The following is a 22098-nucleotide window of genomic DNA, read 5'->3' on the forward strand; positions in this document are numbered from 1 at the left end:
AATAATCAGCCGGCGCGTTGTTTTGTTTACGTTGCGGAAAACACAGGTTACGCACAAGGTTTATAGATAGCAGGACTGAAGGGTGTGACGTTGCATTTTGACAGTCATTTGACAAACGCGAGCTTTATTTTTGAAAACACCAAAATGAGTTGCTTTCCATTATGAAATTTCAACACCGATAGATTACATGAAGATAAACATGAAAGCCCATAATGCAAAAGCATATAAAGAAATTCTGGTCAGAATACAAACCTCCATTGAACAGACAGCAAATAGTAATAATTTAACGCCCCAGTGATACCTTAACATCAAATATTCCATCGAGAAAATTCCGACTTAGTTTAGTAAATAAAACGTATAGCATGCGTAAAAAAATACAGTTTATTCATTACGTTAATCGAAGTTCAAATGATACCATTGCTCTTATCGAACGCCTTTACAAGGCCTTCCGATGGTACTCGGGACTGGTATTTACGTAGTGCTGCATGTTGAATAACGTACTGCTATTCTTTACCAAATATTTCAAAAAATCCTGAACGTGACCCAAGGAAGTTTGTATTGATTTTTCGTCCAAAGAGGTAAAGGCTAGCATAGGTCCCAGCTTTACAAAGAGTCGAAGCAAATGCACGGAACCGTAGATTTTAGCCATCGGCACCCCTGGATGCGCCTGTATCATTTCCGCGTATTGTGGTCGCTCGAATTTGTAGAGCAGCTGGGAGCCCAGCATAACGTTGAAATATTCAACTATTCCATTACCAATGTCTGCCACGGCCGTTTCCTTGGTGGCCGTCGTTAGCTTGCTCTGTTTCTTGTACTGTACGTAGTTGTCTACTATCTCCTGAACTGTCGCCTTAGCAGGTAATTCCAGCAACTTATTCTGGCGCGATATTGCATCCCAATCGTCCACCAACCACACCTTCAATTCGTCAGGGATTTTAATTTTTACCTCCACTTTCGAAATGAACTGATCCTCCGATTCTACATTGGACGAATTTGTATCGCTCCGTCCGCGTTTTTTCGCTTTGGAACTGCTTTGCTCACTAGATGATTCTTCTTTTGTTTTTTCACTTGAATCCTTTGTTTCTGATGGTTTGCTCTCTTTTCCGTTTGATGTGGGTGCAGTTGTTGCCGTTACGGTAGAGGCCACTAAAGTTGAAGATGTCGACGATGAGGTGGAGCTAGGCGACGAAGCAACACTAGCACTAGTCGCTGTAGACTTAAGGGACGATCTGTTCCTTCCTGTAGACGAAGATGTTCCTGACGAACTGCCGCTGGTAGCGGTTGTAGTGGACACTGTCGTCGACGTAGAAGGTGTACTGATGGATAGTGTCACCGATTCTTTCTCTTTCGTCACTTCTTTCGATGGTGTTGAAGCTCGTGAATCGCTGTCTTTGCTCTGGTTATTGTTTCCACCCTGTGCGTCCGATTTTTTCGTCTTTGTACTGCTTTTCTTGTTCTTCACTAAAGGTGAATGTAACCGATGGACTTCCTGTTGCCGCTGGCGATTTGCTTCGTTGTACTTCAGGACGCGACTCTCTGGAACCCACTCGTCCCAGCTGTGAAATGGAGCCACATTAATTACGATACACACAGTACAGATTCATCGCGATGTTCGATACGTACTTTTTGTTCCATCCGGCATAGTGCACCAGGTATTTTACCTGCTTTTCTTTCATCATCGCGCATCGAAGCAGTTTGGCTTCGTACAACAGCGGACCGTGAAAGCAAAGCACTTTTTCACCTGAAACAGCGATCAGTTAAGTGAAGTGTATGCATTAACACATTTCGGTCGTAATTTACTTACCTTCGGTGAATTTAAACTTGGGGGGCATCTTGCCGTCGTCGTTAGCACTTTTCTTATCCAGTTGTAAAGTTTTTCTTAAATTGTTTACACCTGAGAAGTAAAGAAACAACGCTACTTTGGCTTGGCGAAAGCTTTGCAACTGTCATCACCCGATCTAAATCATTTTAGGACAAAGTTTCTATCGAAGCTAGCTTGAAATGGGTAAATCCCACAGGGAACGCCTACGAAAACTACCTCGAGAACCCAGTTTGACGAAATGAACCGGGGTGTGTGTACAAAAACATTACTTGCGAATCGATTTCATTTTCGAACACGTGAAACGCTCTCTTCGAAAATGCCGCTCCGAATGTTTAGCGCAGAAAAAGCTCGACGCTTGTGAAAGCTTTCAACAAGCAGCGTCAGGCCGCCATATTGGTTTGCAGCAGTTTTCGTTGGTTTATAAGGCAACTTTTGTGCGAGTTCTCGAAACAAAGCACAATTTTTGGTTTGACGAAGTGCTGCTAGAGTTGGAAAAAGCAGTTAAAAAGGACGCGCGGTGAACACAGTGTGCGTAACAATTAACGTATTTTACGGTGGTGTAGTGATTGTTTTTAAAACACCTTACGCATTATGCGACCCTTTCCATCGGCGTCAGCAAATATGGTGCAGTAGCGCACTTGTGGCGGGTGGTGAAATTGCTTTCCCGAACACCCCATTATTGGTCGCTTGATTCAAACCTGTTTTACAACCGATTTCCACCGGATGGGTAATCAACAGGAGTTTGAAGCAATGATCGATCCGTTTAGGTGGTCGTGATTCGGATTACTGTGATTTACGCTAATCTCCACTTTACATGCTCGTCCTATGCTGTCACAGTACGGCATAGAAAGTTTGCTGATGTGAGATGTGTTGGAAAGGGAAGGCTTCAAACGTAAACAAACTAGACGGGCCTGTTTTGTTGGTCGTTTAACTGACACAGCCCAAAGAAGCATCACCAGTCAGCCGGATAAAATTATGGATGCCAGTGAAAGATAATATAGTAATTGTTTCTTTTCTGTTGGCGCTTCTAGGTATGTGACTAATGAGAGTGAAGTTTTCGCCCATCGACTAAGCAGTACAAATGAACAAGATGACGCGATACGCGGAGGCCAAATCGGTGAAAGTTGATAACTGGGGTGTGTTCTTCCTGCAGAAGCTGCAAAACTTTTTCAACAAAACCGACCACTGCGATCTGACACTGCAGTTCAACGACAACTCCCAGCTGAAGGTGCACCGGCTGGTACTTTCCGCGTGTACAGATTACTTCAACCATCTGGAGAACGTATGCGAGATGTACGACGATGTGCTGATCATGCCGATGGATCTGCAAGCCGACGTTATAGTCCCGATCGTCAACTTCATGTACACGGGAACGCTCGAATTCCAGTACAATATGTACGACCGGTTGCTGAAAACGGCCACCGATATGAACATGACCGTGCTGCTAAAGCTACTCGAGGCCCACCGCCAAACGTCATCGCGCATCGTGAAGCAACCAGTGCTGCTGAACAAACAGGCACCACGAGGCCGCGGTGTCGCCATGTACCAAGGAGCAGGGCCACGCGTAATGCCTGGACAGAGAGGTGGGCACAATGTTGGGCCAAGACCGCGTTTACCGATAGTACGACATCCGATCCATTCGTACGGTCATAAGGGGAACGTCAGTCTCAGCACAAAGGACACCAAACCCGGCCCCTCGCGATTCGATGACGCAGAAATGGGCGATGGTTTCGAAGGATCGTTCGATGGGATTACGTACGAAACCAAACCACTGCTGACGGCGGATCAGGTCAAGAAAGAGGAAGAAACATCACCGTTCGAAAAGTTACGCAAAGGTTACACCAATGCAAACGTAGTAAAGCGGTCGTCTAGTGGTTCGCTCACATCACCGCCGGCCAAGAAGCCCAACCTGGATGAGGTGAAAGAATTCACCGAAGCGGCTCGTATGCGCAGCCAGCTGACGACGCACGATGATGATTCGCCGGACTATGTCGATGACGATACACACTTCAACGATGATGACGACGAGGATTATCAACCACCGGCCTCGGTAAAGGCTGCGTTGGCCAAGTCCGCTAACCAGCAGGGAACCTTGGTCAAGCTAAGCAACATTAAGCAGGAATCGAAATCACCTCGATCGGGTGAAATTTCGTCCGCGATGAAACAGATTACCGTAAAGGATGAATCTGGTAGCGTTGACCACGCAAAGATTATTTCGGAGGTGCTGAAGAAATATCCCCATCTGGTGAAGAAGAACAAAAACATAAAGTTAAAAATCATGCAGAAACCTTCACCGACCAATGCCAACAGCACAAGCGGCACGACGTCATCCGGACCGAAGATGGAAGTTCGTACCGCAACGCCTTTAAAACAGGATCTCTCGATGGTACGCCGTGCTACGGCAAATATACGCAACGACATGGTGAAAACGCCATCGAACACTTCTTCTGCTACGACATCCTCCGGGAAGCCGGCCGCTAGCGGCACAACTAAAACGATCGATGCGAAAACGATGCACGCGTTGATCGCGAAGGGTGCGGAAAACACAACCGGACCGTGGTTGTGTCTGCGGTGTGGCATTAACGGCCGCCCGATTAGCATTCCGAGCTACAAAGCGTTCTACAACCATTTGATTCACAAGCACAAGGAACGCATTGATGTGCGCATTTGTGAACACTGCGGATACAAGGCGCAACAGCGCAATCCACATCTGATCTATCACTGGTTTACGGAGCACAAAATTAAGTCTACGATTAAGTTCCCGCGGTGTGACGAATGCGATCACGTGGCGATGACCGCCGACGATCTGCAGAAACATGAAGAGGAAGTGCATTCCCGGGGCGATCTGCAGCAATGCATCTATTGCAACAAGGTGTTCGCGAAGGAGATGGAACTGTACGATCACATGAAGGTGCAGCACAAGGAACGGGCGATCGCGGACGGCGTGCTAGAGTTTACCGACGACGAGGACTATCAAACGGAGGAGGAACTAACCTCCCCGCAGACGAAATCGTACCCAACGGCCGGAAGCAGCGGTGAGGGTAAGATTAAAATTCTTTCCAACATTACGCTTCCACCCGCGAAAGGAACGGGCGGTGCGGTACGCCACATCACACTCGAACCATCGTCAGAAGCGGAAGCGCTCAGCAATGTGGCGTCCGGCATTGCCACCAGTCTGACCCTTGTCGGTGACAATGGGGTAGTGATCGATGATCCCAACTACCAGAACCAGTTCATCGAGGCGGAACTTGCGAGTGTGCATGGTGAAAATGCAACCAGCGGTTCGGGCACGGAAACCGTCCCGAAGCTGGTGACCGCCGATGGAACCGAGCTGCAGCTTACGCAATCACAGAAGGATGAAATTATTTCCCAGCTGCAAAACACTGGCAGTGGTAAGTACTGAGCAGATCGTTGCTTTTTTGTTTTTTAACTACATCGTGTTACACTTTCTACTCGACAGGAAACGACGTGGTAATGGTATTGAACGAGGACAACTTTGCGGTCGGATCCACGATACAGCTGGACGAAGGGGTACAGATTGTCGATACGTCCGCACAGAACATAATGGTGATGTACAGCCAAACGGCGGAGGGTGGCTCGGAACATAACGATAGTCAAAAGTCCGATTCCAAGGCGGCCGATGTGACTGCTTCGGAGGATGAACTTTCCCAAGCATCCGTTTCGCTATCCGAAGACAAGGCAGCATCGATCGACGACAAGCAAGTGTCGCTAGAAGAAGCAGATGAAAGTGTAGAATCGCGCCGTACGGGCGCATCCGATAAACCGGACGAAGAGGAAGGTAACACTATGGACGACGTGGATATGGAAACGAACGAAACGGTGCAGCAGGCCGTCAAGGATGAGATGATGGACTTGGAGGAAGAGTTGCGAGCACCGGACACGTCGACCGAGGGCGCGAAGGATGATGAGTTAGACGACTCGGAAGATCGACAGCAGTCCGATAAATTGAAGCTAATATCCGAACTGGAAGGCGATTGGTCGGAAGATACTGCAGACGATCAGCCTGCCGCCACTCCGTCGACCGTTGCGGAAGTTTCGGAAAAGTCCACCAAAAAGGTGGCTGGTGATAAGAAACCAACTACTACTCCTACTCCTGCTGTTGCTAAATCAACCACCTCAAAGTCGGAAACAGACAAAAAGGTGGCAACGACGGAAGCTACCGCAACGGGCAAAAAGAAGGCTACTCCGGTAGAAGCTTCGTCCACCAAAGAGCGTAAAAAATCCAGCGATGAGAAGGAAATCTCGGAAAAAGAGATCGACAAACTGCTCGATGATTGGAACAACGAAGCCAAGCTGGATGAGCTCGCTGACGAGGCGGGTCTGGAGCAGGAAATGGCAGAGGTTACCGGAGCGAAGGCAGCGGTCGGTGTGCGTGAAAGTAAAAAGGGGAAAGAAATAAAGAAGGAATCATCCCCAGCGAAAGAAGATGCCGTAGATGTACCCGAAGACGATGGTAAGCAAAAGGAAGATACAGCGAAGAAGACACCAGTGGCAAAAGAAAGCGGTACGACGAAGGGTGTGAAGAAAAATGGAACAACAAGCGCTGAAACGGCGACAAAAATCAAACAGGATGCCAGTGCACCGGAAGACGATGATGGTGGTGAGGATGAGGAGGATAAGGACAAATCAACCTCCAAGTCGAAAGTAGTTAGTTCGCTGCTAGGCGAATGGGATGAGGACGATGATCTGTGAAGATAGTCGCTTCCTTTGGCGACTTACGTAGTCCAATCGCCTATTTCACGTACTCTAGCACATTACAAGGACTCATTTTTATTTTATAGTTTGAAATTATTTCTTAATATGCCACGGAGCGCATAGTCATCGATTTAGTTTCATTTCGCATGTGGTATCTTTGATCGAACGCTTAGTACGGCGTTTAGGGACCATTCGGCACAAAGGTACCGGGAAGTTCAGAGAGAATAATCTTTATTTTGAAATTTGTTTGTTTTTTTTTATTGCATCTAACACATAAAAGTACTAATAGTAAATAGAAGAAAAAGGTTATGGTTTTTATAGGAAATAGCGAGGAAGATAAAACAAAACGATTATATATATCGATAATAGGAACGATTGTGGATCTTGCAGTCAAATTTGGGGAACTTACGATTACAAACAGTGTCTAATGTTCTATTAACAGTCACATTATTAACATTAATTAATGCTAACCTCCTTTTAGGAAAGCGTTCTTTTACACTTACACTGTTATGATTTTTAAAGCAATTCCACAGACTTTCCTGTGTGCTTCTGTGTGTACCGTAACAATAATGGCTAAGATGAATCATGTTTCAAATAGAATATTCTGTGCATGTACGGAACCGGGAATTAATTTGAATTGCGTGGGGAAAGTACAAGAAATAGAGCATATAGTTTTACTTCTTAGATATACAGATGATAGTGGATGAAGGATTATGTTGTAAGTTATATTTGATGTGTCCTTAGGTGCGATAGATGCAATAAATACAACTATTTCGAATGTAAACGTTGTTGCTGTAGTGTAATGCGCGTGGCAAGCATTCCGAACGACGTTGATCAAAGATCTACTATATCCGTTCAAACAGAAAGATGCCCGGAAGGAATTTTGGCCCTGCATGAGGACCTCGCTGGAGGACGATCATGAATTATGATTTGTAAAAAAATGATTATTTTCAGTGTTCAGTTTCAATGTTGGAAGATCCTTCCCTGGAAGAACCAGCTCTCAACCACTCTGCGCCTGTGCCTAACATAATGGTTATGTTTGTCACCGCTTTCGAAAGTTCCAGAAGTTTCCTTATTTCGTCGGAAGAAGTACAGTTACAATACGATGTCGCCACTTTAAAATACAAACCAATGATGTTTAGAAATAATTTTGCCAAAGCAATAAATCTATGAACAAAACGGGAAAATGTCATGTAGCAGTGATTAAATTATTGCTAGGCATCTATCGTACGACGTGGAACGGTGCGGAGGTAACGGAGGCTCATTAATGAACCTTACGTAAACGAGCAGCTTTTTTCAACGGTCTACGAAAGCTCATAGTTCGATTTATGTTCGAAATGCTTCGTTTGGTCTAAAACACGGAAATTGATTTTTCCCAAGTTTGCTATACACCCAGCTGTGTGCTTAAGAACCTTGGCAACAGCGAAACAAACTTTAGATCGTATTAAAAATTGTCTAATTTCGCTCTGGTCGGGCGAAAAACAGCTGTCAAAACGAACCGTTAAAATTAAAGTTCCCACAGAGTTTCAAGAACAACAGTTTGCTTTTACTTCTTCACACCTGTGCCACATAAAAGTAAAAGAAACGCATTTCTCAAGAATCCGAACTGATTTACCGCGTAGTGCCTTAACCCCAACCAGTCCGTTAACCATATTCGTTCTGTTGGCGGTCTCAGCATCACACGCTGTGCCTCGCGTTTGTTTTGTTTGCTCGACAATTTGCTCAAACATGGCGTGTAACAAAGAGAATCGTAAATTATTCACCGCACCGGCATCGGTAACTGCAGGCGCAACAACAATTGCATCCCATTCGGGAACATTGTTGGTTAAAAAAGGTACCACCGTTGCCGCACCGGTCGTAAACCAAGCGCTTAAAACAAATGCTCCAAAAGTTGTCGGGAAGATAGCGGAAGGACAAAAAACCGTGGGAGTGTTTAAAGCTCCGCAATTACCACCACCTGTAATACGAATAGCAGCAGCTAACCACAGCAAACCGGCCGCTGAAAAACCAACCACTCCAAAGACTGATGAATCCCAACCGGAACCAATGGATACGACGCCGTCCGGTAGTGATAAGCCGGAAGCTGGACAGCCGAGCGGCACCAATGCCGACACTAACCAACCGGCACCGCAAAAACCGGCCAAAAAGGTGTGGACACTCAGCAACTTCGATATCGGTCGACCGTTGGGCCGTGGCAAGTTCGGAAATGTGTATCTAGCTCGTGAAAAGGAAACAAAGTTTGTCATCGCACTGAAGGTGCTTTTTAAGAAGCAGGCAAGTATTTCAACATAAAATGGACCACTTGAACAATTGAAACAGACAGTTAACAATTTTCTACCGTTTCGCCTGGCTAGGTACACGCCCAGGGCATTGAGCATCAGGTCCGAAGAGAAATCGAAATTCAGTCCCATTTGCGTCATCCGAACATCTTGCGCATGTACGGCTACTTTCACGACGAGTCTCGCATTTATCTCATCTTGGAGTACGCACCGGGCGGTACGCTCTTCAAGGAGCAACAGCAACAGCCGGGAAAACGGTTCCCCGAGAAACGGTGCGCCATCTACGTGTACTCGCTTGTATCAGCGCTGATCTATCTGCACGAGCGCAATGTGATACACCGTGACATTAAACCGGAAAATCTGCTCCTCGGGCACGGTGGTGAGCTGAAGATAGCTGATTTCGGGTGGTCCGTGCATGAACCAACATCGTCCCGCACCACTCTGTGCGGTACGCTCGATTATCTGTCGCCGGAAATGGTGCAAGGACAACCCCATACGAAAACGGTAGATCTGTGGAGTTTGGGCGTGCTGGCGTACGAACTGCTGTGCGGCAAGGCCCCATTCTTGGCCAATACTTATGAGGAAACGTACCGTAAGATTATGAAAGTGCAGTACACCGTGCCGTCGGATGTGACGAAAGCAGCCGCACACTTAATTTCGCGATTGCTCGTCAAAGATCCTGCCAACCGTATGCCGTTAGAAAATGTAGCCACCCACCCATGGATCCAGCTGCACGTGGACAAAAAGTAAGCGAAGTGCCATTTACGTTAGGTTCGTCCACGTGTTTCAACTGAATATTTTTATTGCGTCGAGTTTAGTTCGTACGTTTTTTTTGTTTAGAAGTAATGCTCAATTTGTAATAGAAAGTATCAGCAGTAAATAGGTGAAAGCAAATGTTCTGTACATCGGTGTAATATTATATTTCATAAAATACGCAACTTTTTGGATAACAACCGTCTTCTATATCATCCGTGTTCTTATTGCTCAAAACGTCTTCCTGTGTTCCTGTTTGCATCTAAGCTTACTTCATGGCCCTTCTGTTAGGATAACACAGGTGTACCGGTGCCTAATCCCGCCTGGACTGTTTCTCCGTAGCTGGGACTAAAAATATTATTAGTTGTTTAATAGATACTTTGAGCAGGGCAGCTATTACATTCATTTCGACTCGTATATCGTTTCATATGTGCATATTACGAACCCGAAGAGCTTCCTGATACTAGCTTCTCTACAAACGATTGAAATCTTTCATTGCATTCGTCAAGCATCTGTCGACTCATGTCTAGAAACTTCTGATCCGACTCTTCCTGCACTTTGCTGTACAGTCCGAACTGATAATCGATTAATTTTTTCTGATTTCGATACGCTTCTTGTTCTGTAGTTATGCTGTATGGTGGTAAACATGTAATTTGCGTCTCATTGGGGCGATATGTTAGAGGTTTTCTACTGCGCTTGGAACGTCTTGGGCTACATTTAACTTGCGGCGATGGCGCTACTATCGCGGGTTTTGTATTGTTTTCCTCACTTTTTACGCTATCACCCTCGGAATCCTCCTGCATCGTCGGAAGCGAATTCGTGTCGGTAAACACACCCTCTGCGTCTTTGTTAGGTTTCAGTTCAACTACAAATGAAGAATTAAAGTGATTAATGTTTGCAGGGTCATAATACTTAAAGAAGGAGCACTAAACTGTGCATACCCCTTGAGATGCTCAATTCGTATAGTTTCGACATTGTGGAGGGTGGTTTCCCTTTTATCAGCACATCAATCTCATCGTAGTATTGGAATGGATTGGTATCGTTCAGATTGGGATCCCTCTGCAATTCCATGTAGTGTTTCTTCAAATTCTTCCATCGGTACTCTATCTGTTTTGGATCTTTGGTGTTGTATCCACGCTGCATCATTTCCTCGCAGATCAAGCGGAAAGCTTTATCCTTGCGAAACGGTCTCCCGTTCATAGCTTTCAGGCTCTCTTGTTCGAGCATTATGTTTAACATCTCGAGTGTTTCGTCGTAAGTCCACATATTGCGCTTTGTCATCTTTACGGCCAGGCTACTTTTGGTATTGCTGATCTAAATATTAACTGTTTTAAGCAATAAGATTTCATTATTCGACTTACACCCGTGTGCGGTTCAAGGAATGAAAAATCCCGCCAGAATTATATGAAAAGTACCTCTATTCAATCCAAAACAAACAATCACAAAGTTGCACCTTTTGAACTCCGCTTGGATGCGTTTGTTTTGCTTGTCCTATTCTGCGAGAGGATTCCGTTTAGACAAGCAGAATTAAAGTTGAGTTCTCGGATTTGGGAAATCATAACGAGAGCATGCTGCTCTATTACATTTTGATGAGGTATCATAGCTCCTTGGCAGTGTGAATTATTTTTATTAAAAGTGTTTCGACAATCATATAAGCTTTTTGGTAATTTTAATGAATCAAATTTTAAATAAAAAATACAACTCTGTAATGTCAATTTTGACAGCAGCAGTCAGTTGACAGTTTTGATCGCGATGACAGAATTCAAAACTCTAGATAAAAATATCAACCTGCAGCAAGAAGCACATTTTCGTGACCGCATCCCGGAACATTGCAATTTAAGCCAAACCACCGCAACGTTTAAGGAAAAAATTAAAACACGTTACGTGTACAGTGAAAGTGTAAAAGTTTTGCCGTAATGTCGTGGTTATTCGGGTATAAAAGCCAAGCTCCCCCACAAGGAGGTGGAGATGGAGGACCTGAACCTCCGGGACCGCCACCCTCATCGGCCGGTAGCGCCGGTCAGATGGCAGGTGATGCGAATTTGACCAAAGCGGAACGAAAAGCCATGGAGGCCTACCGGTTCGATTCATCAGCGCTGGAAAGGGCAGCAGAAGCGGCTCGTACTCTGGAACGATCGAGTAAGTTTCCCTGAATGTTGCGTAATCGCACTGCCTCGTAAAATGCTCATCTGCTTCTGCTTCTTCTTGCAAATATCCCGTAGAGCATGCCCGCGAAGCGCTGGAATTGTCTAAAATGCAAGAAAATACTCGTCAGCAGGAGTATTTGGCCAAGGTGAAGGAATATGAAGCTCACATAGAAACGTCCAAGGTGGAACAAAAGCGTGTGGACCACGAAGAGCGCCGGAAAACCTTGGCCGAGGAGACAAAGCAGCAACAGCAGCGTGCTCAGTATCAGGATCAGCTGGCCAGGAAACGGTACGAAGAGCAGCTGGCCCAACAGCAGCGCGTACAGGAGGAAAACCTTCGCAAACAGGAAGAAAGCGTTGCGAAGCAGGAAGCAATGCGTCGCAAGACGATTGAACATGAAATGGAACTGCGTGAGAAGAATAAGATGAAGCTGTTGGAAGCAGAACTGCGGGCGAAGGCTAAAGTGGATCGCGAAAACCGTGATCTCACGCTAGAGCAGATTCGTCTGAAGGCGGAAGAGAATCGAATCACCGTGATGGAAGGTATTAAGACGGCAGGATCCGTGTTGGGACAGGGTGCTACCGCCCTGCTAACCGATTGGAATAAGGTTGTAACCACCGTTGGTGGCTTATCGCTGCTTGCGCTCGGTGTTTACTCGGCAAAGGGTGCAACGGGAGTGACGGCCCGATATGTTGAGGCACGGATAGGAAAACCATCGTTGGTTAACGAAACATCACGCTTTTCATTGCTGGAAGCGCTTAAACATCCCATCGATACGATAAAGCGGTTGAAGCACAAACCTACCGACGCCCTGCAAGGTGTTGTGTTGCAGCCAAAGCTTGAAGAGCGACTACGAGACATCGCGATTGCTACGAAGAATACGAAGAACAATAAGGGTCTCTATCGGAACATCCTCATGCACGGACCGCCCGGAACTGGTAAAACCATGTTCGCCAAGCGACTCGCAACACACTCCGGTATGGACTACGCTATCATGACCGGCGGTGACGTCGGTCCAATGGGCCGTGAAGCTGTGACAGCCATCCACAAGGTGTTCGATTGGGCCAACACTAGCAGACGCGGTTTGCTGCTGTTCATCGACGAAGCCGATGCCTTCCTGCGCAAACGCTCGTCCGAACAAATATCGGAAGACATGCGATCGGCATTGAATGCATTCCTGTACCGTACTGGCGAGCAGAATCCAAGGTTTATGTTGGTGCTGGCTTCGAACACTCCCGAACAGTTTGATTACGCCATAAACGATCGATTGGACGAGATGGTCGAGTTTACGCTGCCCGGGCTAGACGAACGAGAACGTTTGATACGCCTATACTTTGACAAATTTGTACTACAACCTGCTGCCGAAGGAAAGAAGTAAGTGAATGACATCCCTAACCGTGGAGCAGAATACTACAAAACACTAATGGAAATATTTGTTTTCCAGGCGCTTCAAAGTGGAACAGTGGGACTATAGCGCAGTTTGCAGTAAAATGGCCAAGCTGTGTGAAGGCATGTCCGGTCGTGAAATCTCGAAGCTCGGTGTATCCTGGCAAGCGGCATGTTACGCCTCGGAAGAGGGTGTCCTCACTGAACAGATGGTGCTGGATCGGTGTGAAGCCGCCGCTCGGCAGCATCGCCAGAAGATGGCTTGGCTTTCGGAACAGGAAAAACTCGACCACAAATCCATCACCGGTGGTAAGGGGTTTCTGACACAGTAAGGGTTGCCTGCACTTACCGGAGTAAGTAGAAAGATATATGATAATCGGTGATGGATGGGTTAGATGGAAGATTCGATTGCATTCCCGAATAACGATACCCCATTATGCTGCTCATTAGATGCATTCAATGGAAATGAGCGGGGTTCGTGAAACCGGAACAGTCGGAAACAATTGTTGTGGAAACACATAGCAGTGTTGTAATAGGTCATTTCACCACTTCATGCCATCCATCCCGCAGGGACGTATCGTTCGACTGTAGGAGATTTATATTAAACTTCCTATGAGCGACTCCCCACACTAATCAACACCGTTCGACGGAATGCATTTTGAAAAGAACAGCTTTTAACGAAAGCGCATGTGGTTAGCATCCTTCTGGTCAAGTAGCTAACCCATATTGTTGTACGACTCCGAATGTGTTCAAGTTCGATAGTGATAAGTCAAACGTTTTCTCCTCCCTTCTATGCGGTACATACCGGTAATGTTACAAAATGCCGTAAAAATGCGACTGTTGCCTGTTACGGAGTTTTAGTTATGTTTATCTCGCTTTTTTGTTTGTTTGCAACAACGGGCATTGGAAGGCATGAAATACAAAACAGTGTAAAATGAGTATGATTTGAAGATGCGTTCGGTGTGATGGTTGTTACGCGAAAGAAAACTTACCTTAATCACCTCTATATCGATACACCCTCCCGGCTCATATCACAAGTCCACATTTTGTTGTACAAAACATTTGTTTATTTGTATTTATGACACTGTAATATCATAAAGCAATATTTGTTTGTTGATAAAATGAAAGAACCCACGGTTCATTGCATGAGAATCTTTCTTAAAGTTTGTATAATCTACTTAAACATAGCAAAGAGAAGAAAAGTAAGGACTCGATCGCGCGGAACTCTGTTTTCCCGTTCTTAAGCAAACTCCTGCTACTCAGATTCTTGACAGAACTTACTGATAACAATACCTGCCGGTAGATTTGTTGCGGGCTCATTTCGTCATTTCGTCACGAAATGCTGCGAAATTTAAAAAGAATTTAAATTAATTTGTAGCTTTCCCGTGGGAATTACCCATCGGGAAAGGTAATGCCATGCGTTGTTTGCTTCTCGGCGTATCGCTAAACCCATGCAATTCTCATCTACGATAACATCAAGTTCGTTTAGGCACCACCACACTGTCTAAAAACGGTTGAAGATTTTTTTTTCTCTTGCAACAAAAAAGGATATTCATATATAATAGTAAACCAGCGAGAAACACCCCGAAACAATTGGGATATCTCGGCATTCGGCTGTAAGTCGCGTTCGTTCGACCGGAACGTGCGTCCTGTGCTGCTGTAGACAGCGCAAAACAGTCGACTAAATAAATTAAGTAACGAATCCGAAGGTCTTCTTCTATTTTGCGGCTTCTGTCTCGGGTTACTCGGCACCACTTCGACCGGACAACAAGGCCGGTTCGGTTTGCTCGTCGCCCTCCACGCGCTCTACCACACTTCACACTTGTGCTCAGGGTTCATGGGAGAACCGGCGGGGCAGTTGAAGTCCTTGGCAAACTCATGCATATTACTCATCGGACCAAGCACGCGGAACTGTCCGGGCGAATGGACGCCCGTGGTGATGCGCATTTTCATCGTCTCGGGACGGTATACCGAGCACCAGGTCTGAGCGGCCGACAGCCAGAACATCTGCTCCGGGCTAAGGTTTAGCCCCGGAAGGCGTGGTTCGGGTCCGTGCTTTTCGGCCCACTTGCGGTACGCGTAGTACGCCTCCTTGATACCACCGTTGTCCGCAATGTTCTCGCCCTGCGTGTTGATACCGTTCAGATTGAGCTTCACGTTCGGTTCCGTGTAGTTGCCATACTGTTCGATAATGCAGCGGGCCTTCTCCAGATAAGCTTTCTTGGTGTCCGATTGCCACCAATCGACCAGATTGCCGTTCTTGTCGAACTGTCTACCTTGGTCGTCGAAGCCGTGGGTGATCTCGTGACCGATGACGAAACCGATCGCACCATAGTTCATGTACTTCGGACGATCGTACGAAAAGAACTGACCCTGCAGAATACCAGCCGGGAACTCTGTAAATAGGAAAGTTTCGATCAGTACAGGACCTAACAAATTGCGGAATGTCGCGCTTACGAATGCTGTTCTCGATCGACGAGTAGAAAGCGTTCACGATCGCTGGTCTGGAGTGAGTGATCCAATCGGTTTTGTTGACCGGGATGCGTAGCTTCTTGAACGCTTTAGTCGTACCAAACTTGTTCATGTACAGGATGGTGTTCAGGTAGGTGCTGTCCGGCTGGAACTCTAAATCCTTGTAGTACTCGGCAATCTTTCCATTGTCCATTAGTTCGTCCGGATAGCCGATGTGGGTGGCCATGGTCGAAACCTTCTCCAACGCTGACACACGCGTCACTTCATCCATCCAATCAACCTTTTTCAGAATATCTACGAACACGCTCTTGATGTCGTTTACCATATCCAGTGCGGCACGCTTCGAATCCTCGCGGAAGTACTTCCGGATGTACAGTGCACCGACCGAAATCGGTAAGCTGCCGGAGGTGATGTCTACACATTCCTTCCATCGCGGTTCCTGCTCTTGCTTACCGCTCAGTGCGGTACTGTACTGCAGCTGACGTTTACGGAGCTTCTCCGTCAGGAAGAAGGACGAGAATCCACTGATTCGCCACATCACGTAGTTGGCCATTACGCGCTTCGGTGTGTTCTGTAGCAATGGTCCCAGCTCTTCCATAAACGTGGGTACGCTCACAATGATCACTTCTTCCTCACCAATCACAATACCGGTATCCTTCAGGATGGCGTTAAAGTAATCCAACCAATCGGTGTACGGATAGCGATGCTGGAACTCTTTCACCGTCATTGGATTGTAGAGAGCGGTAGCGTTACGGCGCTTTTCATTTGGCAGTGAAATGTTCGCCAATGCCATTTCGAAGTTGAGCGAATCCATCAATTCCCGCTTGGCGCGTTCTTCATCGGCACCCAACAGTACGGCCATATCGACCATGTAGTTGTAGTAGGCGGACACAATTGGATTTTCCATGCCCTTCACGAGATACTCTCGGCTAATGCCTAGCGAGGCTTGATCAGTCTGGGAAAGGGCATGAAGAAAACGAAAGTTAGCAAGCGCATCGAAGGATATTCCTGGTTTTAAACTTACATCAATTATACGGCGAGTTGAATTCTTCAAATCGCTTCCGATGGAGAAATCGAAGAAGTAATCCGTACTGTAGCCATTGTTTCGGAAATCCTTTACCGACTTTACCCACGACCACGACGAACTCAGATCCCAGCTGTCTCCCTTCAGCACGGGCCATCCTCCGAGAACTTCCAGTATGTCCAAGAGTGGCTTAATTCCCTTCTCCTCGATACGGGCTGTGTGCAATAATTCCACTATCTGTTAGACATGGTTTCGAACATCGAGACGAAGGAATGATGGTCCTCTACTTACTCTTGTTCATGCACAACTTGTACAGGTTCTTGGCGAGCTTGAACGGTGTCGCCTCACTATCGGAGATATCCTCGCTGACCAGTGAGCGGAGCTGTTGCTGCAGACGATCGCCAATCACGGAGAACGTGTTCACCGAAACCTTCTCGTCCGGGATGGTCGTTTCTTTGACAAACTTACCACAGGCGTAGTTGTAAAAATCGTCGCACGGTTCCACCTCCTGGTCCATCTGATCGAGTGCCTTCGAAGCTGTTCACGGTGGAATGGAGATGGAGTTACCAGTCGCATTCTTTAGAGTGCCCCGTATCAATACTAACCAGAATGGATGCATCCTGGCGTGAGGCAAATATCTTCCGCACTCTTTCCAGTAACACCGTTGTAGGAGTTGGGATGCTTGGACAGGGCTTTGCCACGTCTTCCGGAGGTCAAGGGTTGCGCTGACGTTGAACTACTTTCACCTGCGAGAAAGCGGGTAACAATTATTATACATACAAACAGAACCACACACATGTATGGTGGCACGGATGGTATATGTAAAGGGATACATATTTGCAAACCATTTGCACATGCCGTTAAATGATCTGTTCAACCCGGAAGTGTTAATGAGCGAGCGTCACAGAACACGCGGTAAGTGCGATCACCACGTTAAAGCTGATGGCCGTCGTCGTCAAACAAACACCCAAACCGCACGTACCGGTTGGGACAGGACAATAAACCACAACCACTGTGTATGTGCGCAGAAAACGATTAACCTCAAAACCTTAATATGGCGATGTCGCAGATTACTGGGCGCTGTTTTTGGGGGAGAGCGTGATCTTTTATTTGGAGAACCATAAAGAGGATGTCCAATTTGTGACTTTTCTGTAGTTACTTTCTTTTGTTGCGGACAGCCATAGCTGAGTTCTGAGTCATTCTATAGCAAACAGTGCCGTGGCGTGTAATTTTCACAGCAGAACGAATGCAAACTAATTAGGATCAATACATTGTGTCAAGAAGAGGCACTTTTTTACTAACGCAATGACACACCTCTGACTATTTGGTCTACTTTGATTCTCCACTTTGAAGTTTTACTGCTGTAGACAATGGTGTCAATGGCAAGAGATAAAAGTGTCGTCAAAGTGTAACTACAAGTTTCAGGTGAATTTTTCTATTTATGCATCATCCTTAACGATCGTAAATTGGAAAATGTTGTACAGTTATGGGCTTTCGACATTACTTACTTTGAATTCGGTCCGTCAGCACAACGGTGAGCAGCGATATGATTAACGCCACTACGGCTACTCCACACACGACGCTGATAAGCGTAAGAACCTTTTCCAGCGCGGTTCGGCGACGCCACCAGCTAGGATTTCTGGGAAGAAAGCAATGGGAGACGTGTGTGAGACACATACTACCTAAACTGGTCGGAAGGTTGGCATGAAGCGTTGGACAAGATTCGGCAACCAAGGCTTGCTGCTGCAGCTGTTCTTCTGGGTGTCTTATCGCGCATGGCGTGCCTAAAATACCACGAGGATCTTTGCCCGGGGGTGATTGAAATGAATGGGCGGTGGTAATTATGATACACCAGGCTGACCTTTGCTGATGTACTACCGACCGCACCAGCAAAACGCCAAACGCCACTTGTGTGCGTGTTTGTATTTTATTTTTTATTTTTGCTGTAGAAAAATTGTTTTAATGCTGACGTGCGACGACTTAAAAATGGAAAGTCTTCCGTCTGTACTCCACGCGTTGTTCTGAAGTGTTGCTATACACGCACCCGGTCAGCAGGGGTCAGCATTCTCCGTGTGGGATTTAGATGAGCTGATATGACGTTGCATTGTAAGTAGCATCGTCCTCTTTCTACCAAACAACGCTAGAGATGTAGCAACCTTCAGTAAAAGCATATAGTTTTGCGCGTTAAAACTCACGGAAGACGCGAGAAAACGGTTGTTTCTGCGTTTCTTGAATTGGCCGGCTTTCTTTTTATCTGATATACCAAGTCACAAACGAACGAAAATTGGTCAGCATTTCGTGTCGGTCGCACAGCAAAATTTTGTTTAGCAATTGAGAAAAATAAACATTTCCTTTCCTTCGCCGTCGCCCGCTAGAAGAAGATGGCCAGTCTAGAAGCGTTTCCCAGTGTTGCTGGCAACCATCGCAGCAAAGCCGTGGTCGTATACCCGTTTGTCAGCGTTGTCGTTTTAGTTTTGAAAACAACTCTATCTAGCCAAGAAGGGTCGCCACATTTGAGTAGGCCGAGCCCACCTGTTGCGTAGTTCGTTCGGTCACTTCCCGTGCATTCCCGTGTCGGTATGTTTTGGAAATACGCCCCCTACTTGAAGCATTCCTCCAGTCTGCCAAATGTAACTTACTTGCCGCTGAACCGCTCGTAACCGATTGGGACGTCGTCCGGGTCGAAAATAGAGTTGCGCGCCCGGCGCAGTTCCTCGAGTACCATCATGTGCTGTGCAGTTGACTAACCAACAGGTTGATCAGCACGCGAAAACGTGCTGGGGCGATGAATAATAATACAAACGATTTTTGGGGAGAATTCTTTTCCGTACTATTAATATTCTTTCGGGTCCGTTTCTATTCGACGCACGACCATTTGGAAGGGAGTGCAAAAATTGAACGATTATATTGATTACTGTCGGGTTAAAATTCGTTCCGTAAGCGGTTCCGTATAGCTCTACGGCACCAGTAGGATCCCAGTCACGGCACCAAAACACCTCGGAACGGAACCGTTCTTTCTGCAGCAAAAGTTTCCATCGAACAAAACAAAGCACAAAACGCCACTCGGAGCGGCACCATGGAACAGGTTTTTGGCTTCAATCAGTGCCAGTGGGGTGGTTCGGGAAGGGGGGGAGAAAATATCATAAAAATACGTGAAGCACACAACCACGCATTCGCACACCTTCGCGGTATAACGGTGCCCGGCAGAGGAAGAATCAGCCGCAGAACACTCGGAAGAAGCTGCTGACCCCAAAAAAAAAGTTGTAAAGTTCTGTACCGTCCGAGGCTTTCAGATGCCTTTGCATGTTTCAATCCGAAATGGCTCAAGAGTGTCACATCTCGCAACTTTTCTCCTTTCCCATCTTTGCATGATTGCACACTGAGGGAACATGAAAGTTTGGTGAAATGAGCCCGAATGGTAAATCCGGCAGCAGCCTTGCCAATTGACCTGAGGTGTTTCGAAATGCCCGGAGGGTGCCAGAATCTCCCGGCAGAAGAAATCCGTTACTTTAACAACCCCCTGTTTGGGACGATCGTAAAAGGTGGTATTTGCTGCTCGAAAGAGCGCGCAGATTAAATCAACGGCAAAACCCGCCACACAGCGACGAGACGGAGCATGTCCCCGTAGGGTGAACGTATCTCAGGATGTTATTGCAACCATCAACCATAACAGTACTGCCGGTGTCCACTTTGGTGCATCAATTTTTATTAATTTGTCCCTCCACCATTGGGCGGAAGCAAGCCAGTAAGTAATTACCATTCGGGCGAAGCCCTAAGTCATATCGCGCCGTCCACGCTGATTAAGCGTAGAAGCGAAATCGTTAAACACCGTGCACGACACCGTCGTGGCGTAATAGAAAACGGCGCGATACTGCACACCTATATGCAGCGGATGCTGCGGTGGCAAGTGACGCGAGTTCGTCGCATGTGCACCCGTTTAAGTGGAGGAACTCGTTGCGGATCCAAGCACTATTATAAGCCGCTGTGTGCGGGGACACACTTAGCTGTACGAAGCCCCACCGTGTGTTTACACTGTCGGTACGGGGTGTGCACCATTTGCTGAACGATTTAGTGCTAGCACTAGCGAAACCGATTAGGACAATGGGGGAGGTTAGGGGTTGTGTAAATAAAAGAACTATTTTTACTGCATAAAAACAAACTATAATTTGCAAATGAAAGCACTCGAGTGCGTAACGATGTTTGGCTTGTCGTTGCATTAACCCTAACCGTGTACAGAACAACAAAAAAAAAGCGCCACCACTGATGTCAATTAAGGTCGTCACACCTGACCACGCGTTTAAGTGCGATCTCGTGTGTTTGATTCTACAGTGGCAACGCCACAAAGTGCGTCGATAGTCAAATGGCGCTCAAAACGGTCAGCCGAGCGAGACATTAGTAATTTTTGTGTTATCTAGTGCATACCATTTCCATTGCATGATGATCAACAGGTAACAATGGCGTTGACCAAATTTTTTACCAAACCATTCTAAAAATGGTCCTAATGCTTCATCGATGGTTTAGTCAAATTTATGTAATATTTCACCACCCCAACCCTTCGGGGTTATGTGTGATGGGTTGCGATAGTATGCGGTTCGACGGATACTCATTGCCGTCCCCCCGATCCGTCCGATCATATCTGACCAGTTCCGCAAATGGTTACGCAAGTGGCATTCGCGTTGGAAACATATTTCCATCCCCGATTATGGCAGACCACAGTGACGCAGACGATTTCCCCCGCGGCGAACCGGTTGCACGGATGATGATGGCAAGGAAGCCATGACAATGATCGTCCGCGCGTTGGGACAAAGCGTATGCCAGACTCTCGGATACGATCGATCGCTCACGATCCGCAACGGGGTAGGAAAATGGTTCGATTTCCGAAAAGAAAGGCAAAACTATTACCCACCCGCAATGGTTTGGTGGTGGCATTGACACGGGTGGCATGTTACCGGTGCTGCATAACACGTCTTCGGTTTCTGTGTGACCGTTGATGGCACGGGCACAACCGTACAAGGAAGTGGTGTAAAGGAAATTCACGCAACATGGCTGAAAATTTGCTAGACACTAGACACACGAACGTTGTCGTTAATGTCATTGGACCCAACCCCCGGCCAAGGGAGGGGGGGGGGGGGGGCTGTAGGAAGCATTTTCTCTTCCATTTCCAACCGATTGGCGGTTCCGATCGGTACAACCCAATACATAAGCCTCCCATTACATCGTGGGGTCAAACATTCCCATCACTTCTACCTTCATTGAGTGTGACGCTAATGGGTCTTGGGAGGGAGGGGGGGGGAAGAAGGGGGGCGGTGTGGTCCATGGGGGCTGATGTTTAGTTTCCGATCAAGCTGGCTTCCGCCACAGCCGCTGTGTGCAACAGTTCGCAACAGATTGAACGGCAGGATTGAACCTTCTCCCACCGTACGCTGGCAGCATTTTTACGATTATTGATAATTATTATTATGGGTGCCTCTCTGCCGTGTCCGTACAATGACGCCACG

The 22098-nt window shown here is 46.7% G+C and overlaps 6 protein-coding genes across 6 annotated transcripts; 3 read left to right on the forward strand and 3 right to left on the reverse strand.

The window, feature by feature from the left end:
• Positions 1 to 436: 436 nt before the first annotated feature.
• Positions 437 to 1832, reverse strand: LOC128706915 (mortality factor 4-like protein 1). Its single transcript, XM_053801858.1, has 3 exons — positions 1805 to 1832; positions 1624 to 1741; positions 437 to 1556 (listed from the first exon to the last, which is right to left on the reverse strand). Exons 1-3 carry the CDS (start codon positions 1830 to 1832, stop codon positions 437 to 439), a joined length of 1266 nt encoding a protein of 421 aa, XP_053657833.1.
• A 1071-nt stretch (positions 1833 to 2903) lies between these two features.
• LOC128707008 (centrosome-associated zinc finger protein CP190) lies at positions 2904 to 6535 on the forward strand. Its single transcript, XM_053801952.1, has 2 exons — positions 2904 to 5214; positions 5283 to 6535. The coding sequence occupies exons 1-2, from the start codon at positions 2904 to 2906 to the stop codon at positions 6533 to 6535; spliced, it is 3564 nt and encodes a 1187-aa protein (XP_053657927.1).
• A 1731-nt stretch (positions 6536 to 8266) lies between these two features.
• LOC128719936 (aurora kinase C) lies at positions 8267 to 9567 on the forward strand. The gene is made up of 2 exons (XM_053813579.1): positions 8267 to 8812; positions 8893 to 9567. Exons 1-2 carry the CDS (start codon positions 8267 to 8269, stop codon positions 9565 to 9567), a joined length of 1221 nt encoding a protein of 406 aa, XP_053669554.1.
• A 440-nt stretch (positions 9568 to 10007) lies between these two features.
• On the reverse strand, positions 10008 to 10851 carry LOC128709236 (uncharacterized). The gene is made up of 2 exons (XM_053804224.1): positions 10512 to 10851; positions 10008 to 10435 (listed from the first exon to the last, which is right to left on the reverse strand). The coding sequence occupies exons 1-2, from the start codon at positions 10849 to 10851 to the stop codon at positions 10008 to 10010; spliced, it is 768 nt and encodes a 255-aa protein (XP_053660199.1).
• A 635-nt stretch (positions 10852 to 11486) lies between these two features.
• On the forward strand, positions 11487 to 13436 carry LOC128719943 (ATPase family AAA domain-containing protein 3A homolog). Its single transcript, XM_053813586.1, has 3 exons — positions 11487 to 11709; positions 11793 to 13092; positions 13163 to 13436. The coding sequence occupies exons 1-3, from the start codon at positions 11487 to 11489 to the stop codon at positions 13434 to 13436; spliced, it is 1797 nt and encodes a 598-aa protein (XP_053669561.1).
• Positions 13437 to 14910: 1474 nt separating this feature from the next.
• LOC128709493 (neprilysin-2) lies at positions 14911 to 19328 on the reverse strand. Its single transcript, XM_053804497.1, has 7 exons — positions 19240 to 19328; positions 18109 to 18239; positions 17206 to 17346; positions 16892 to 17137; positions 16601 to 16815; positions 15562 to 16531; positions 14911 to 15500 (listed from the first exon to the last, which is right to left on the reverse strand). Exons 1-7 carry the CDS (start codon positions 19326 to 19328, stop codon positions 14911 to 14913), a joined length of 2382 nt encoding a protein of 793 aa, XP_053660472.1.
• Positions 19329 to 22098: the final 2770 nt, after the last annotated feature.

The sequence above is a fragment of the Anopheles marshallii genome, chromosome 2 (assembly GCF_943734725.1).
Source record: "Anopheles marshallii chromosome 2, idAnoMarsDA_429_01, whole genome shotgun sequence".
Taxonomy (NCBI): Eukaryota; Metazoa; Arthropoda; class Insecta; order Diptera; family Culicidae; genus Anopheles; species Anopheles marshallii.

Bases quoted from the DNA above. Each gene is read 5' to 3' on its own strand.
- LOC128709236 (XM_053804224.1), bottom strand. From the start codon at position 10,851: ATGACAAAGCGCAATATGTGGACTTACGACGAAACACTCGAGATGTTA. The intron at 10,436-10,511 runs GTATGCACAGTT...CTTCATTTGTAG, and splicing joins CGAATTGAGCATCTCAAGGG to TTGAACTGAAACCTAACAAA.
- LOC128719936 (XM_053813579.1), top strand. From the start codon at position 8,267: ATGGCGTGTAACAAAGAGAATCGTAAATTATTCACCGCACCGGCATCG. The intron at 8,813-8,892 runs GCAAGTATTTCA...TCGCCTGGCTAG, and splicing joins AGGTGCTTTTTAAGAAGCAG to GTACACGCCCAGGGCATTGA.
- LOC128706915 (XM_053801858.1), bottom strand. From the start codon at position 1,832: ATGCCCCCCAAGTTTAAATTCACCGAAG. The intron at 1,742-1,804 runs GTAAGTAAATTA...TCGCTGTTTCAG, and splicing joins CAAGTTTAAATTCACCGAAG to GTGAAAAAGTGCTTTGCTTT. The intron at 1,557-1,623 runs GTACGTATCGAA...TCCATTTCACAG, and splicing joins TATGCCGGATGGAACAAAAA to CTGGGACGAGTGGGTTCCAG.
- LOC128707008 (XM_053801952.1), top strand. From the start codon at position 2,904: ATGAACAAGATGACGCGATACGCGGAGGCCAAATCGGTGAAAGTTGAT. The intron at 5,215-5,282 runs GTAAGTACTGAG...TCTACTCGACAG, and splicing joins GCTGCAAAACACTGGCAGTG to GAAACGACGTGGTAATGGTA.
- LOC128719943 (XM_053813586.1), top strand. From the start codon at position 11,487: ATGTCGTGGTTATTCGGGTATAAAAGCCAAGCTCCCCCACAAGGAGGT. The intron at 11,710-11,792 runs GTAAGTTTCCCT...AATATCCCGTAG, and splicing joins TCGTACTCTGGAACGATCGA to AGCATGCCCGCGAAGCGCTG. The intron at 13,093-13,162 runs GTAAGTGAATGA...TTTGTTTTCCAG, and splicing joins CCTGCTGCCGAAGGAAAGAA to GCGCTTCAAAGTGGAACAGT.
- LOC128709493 (XM_053804497.1), bottom strand. From the start codon at position 19,328: ATGATGGTACTCGAGGAACTGCGCCGGGCGCGCAACTCTATTTTCGAC. The intron at 18,240-19,239 runs GTAAGTTACATT...CTTTCTTCCCAG, and splicing joins TACGAGCGGTTCAGCGGCAA to AAATCCTAGCTGGTGGCGTC. The intron at 15,501-15,561 runs GTAAGCGCGACA...TCCTATTTACAG, and splicing joins GTCGATCGAGAACAGCATTC to AGTTCCCGGCTGGTATTCTG.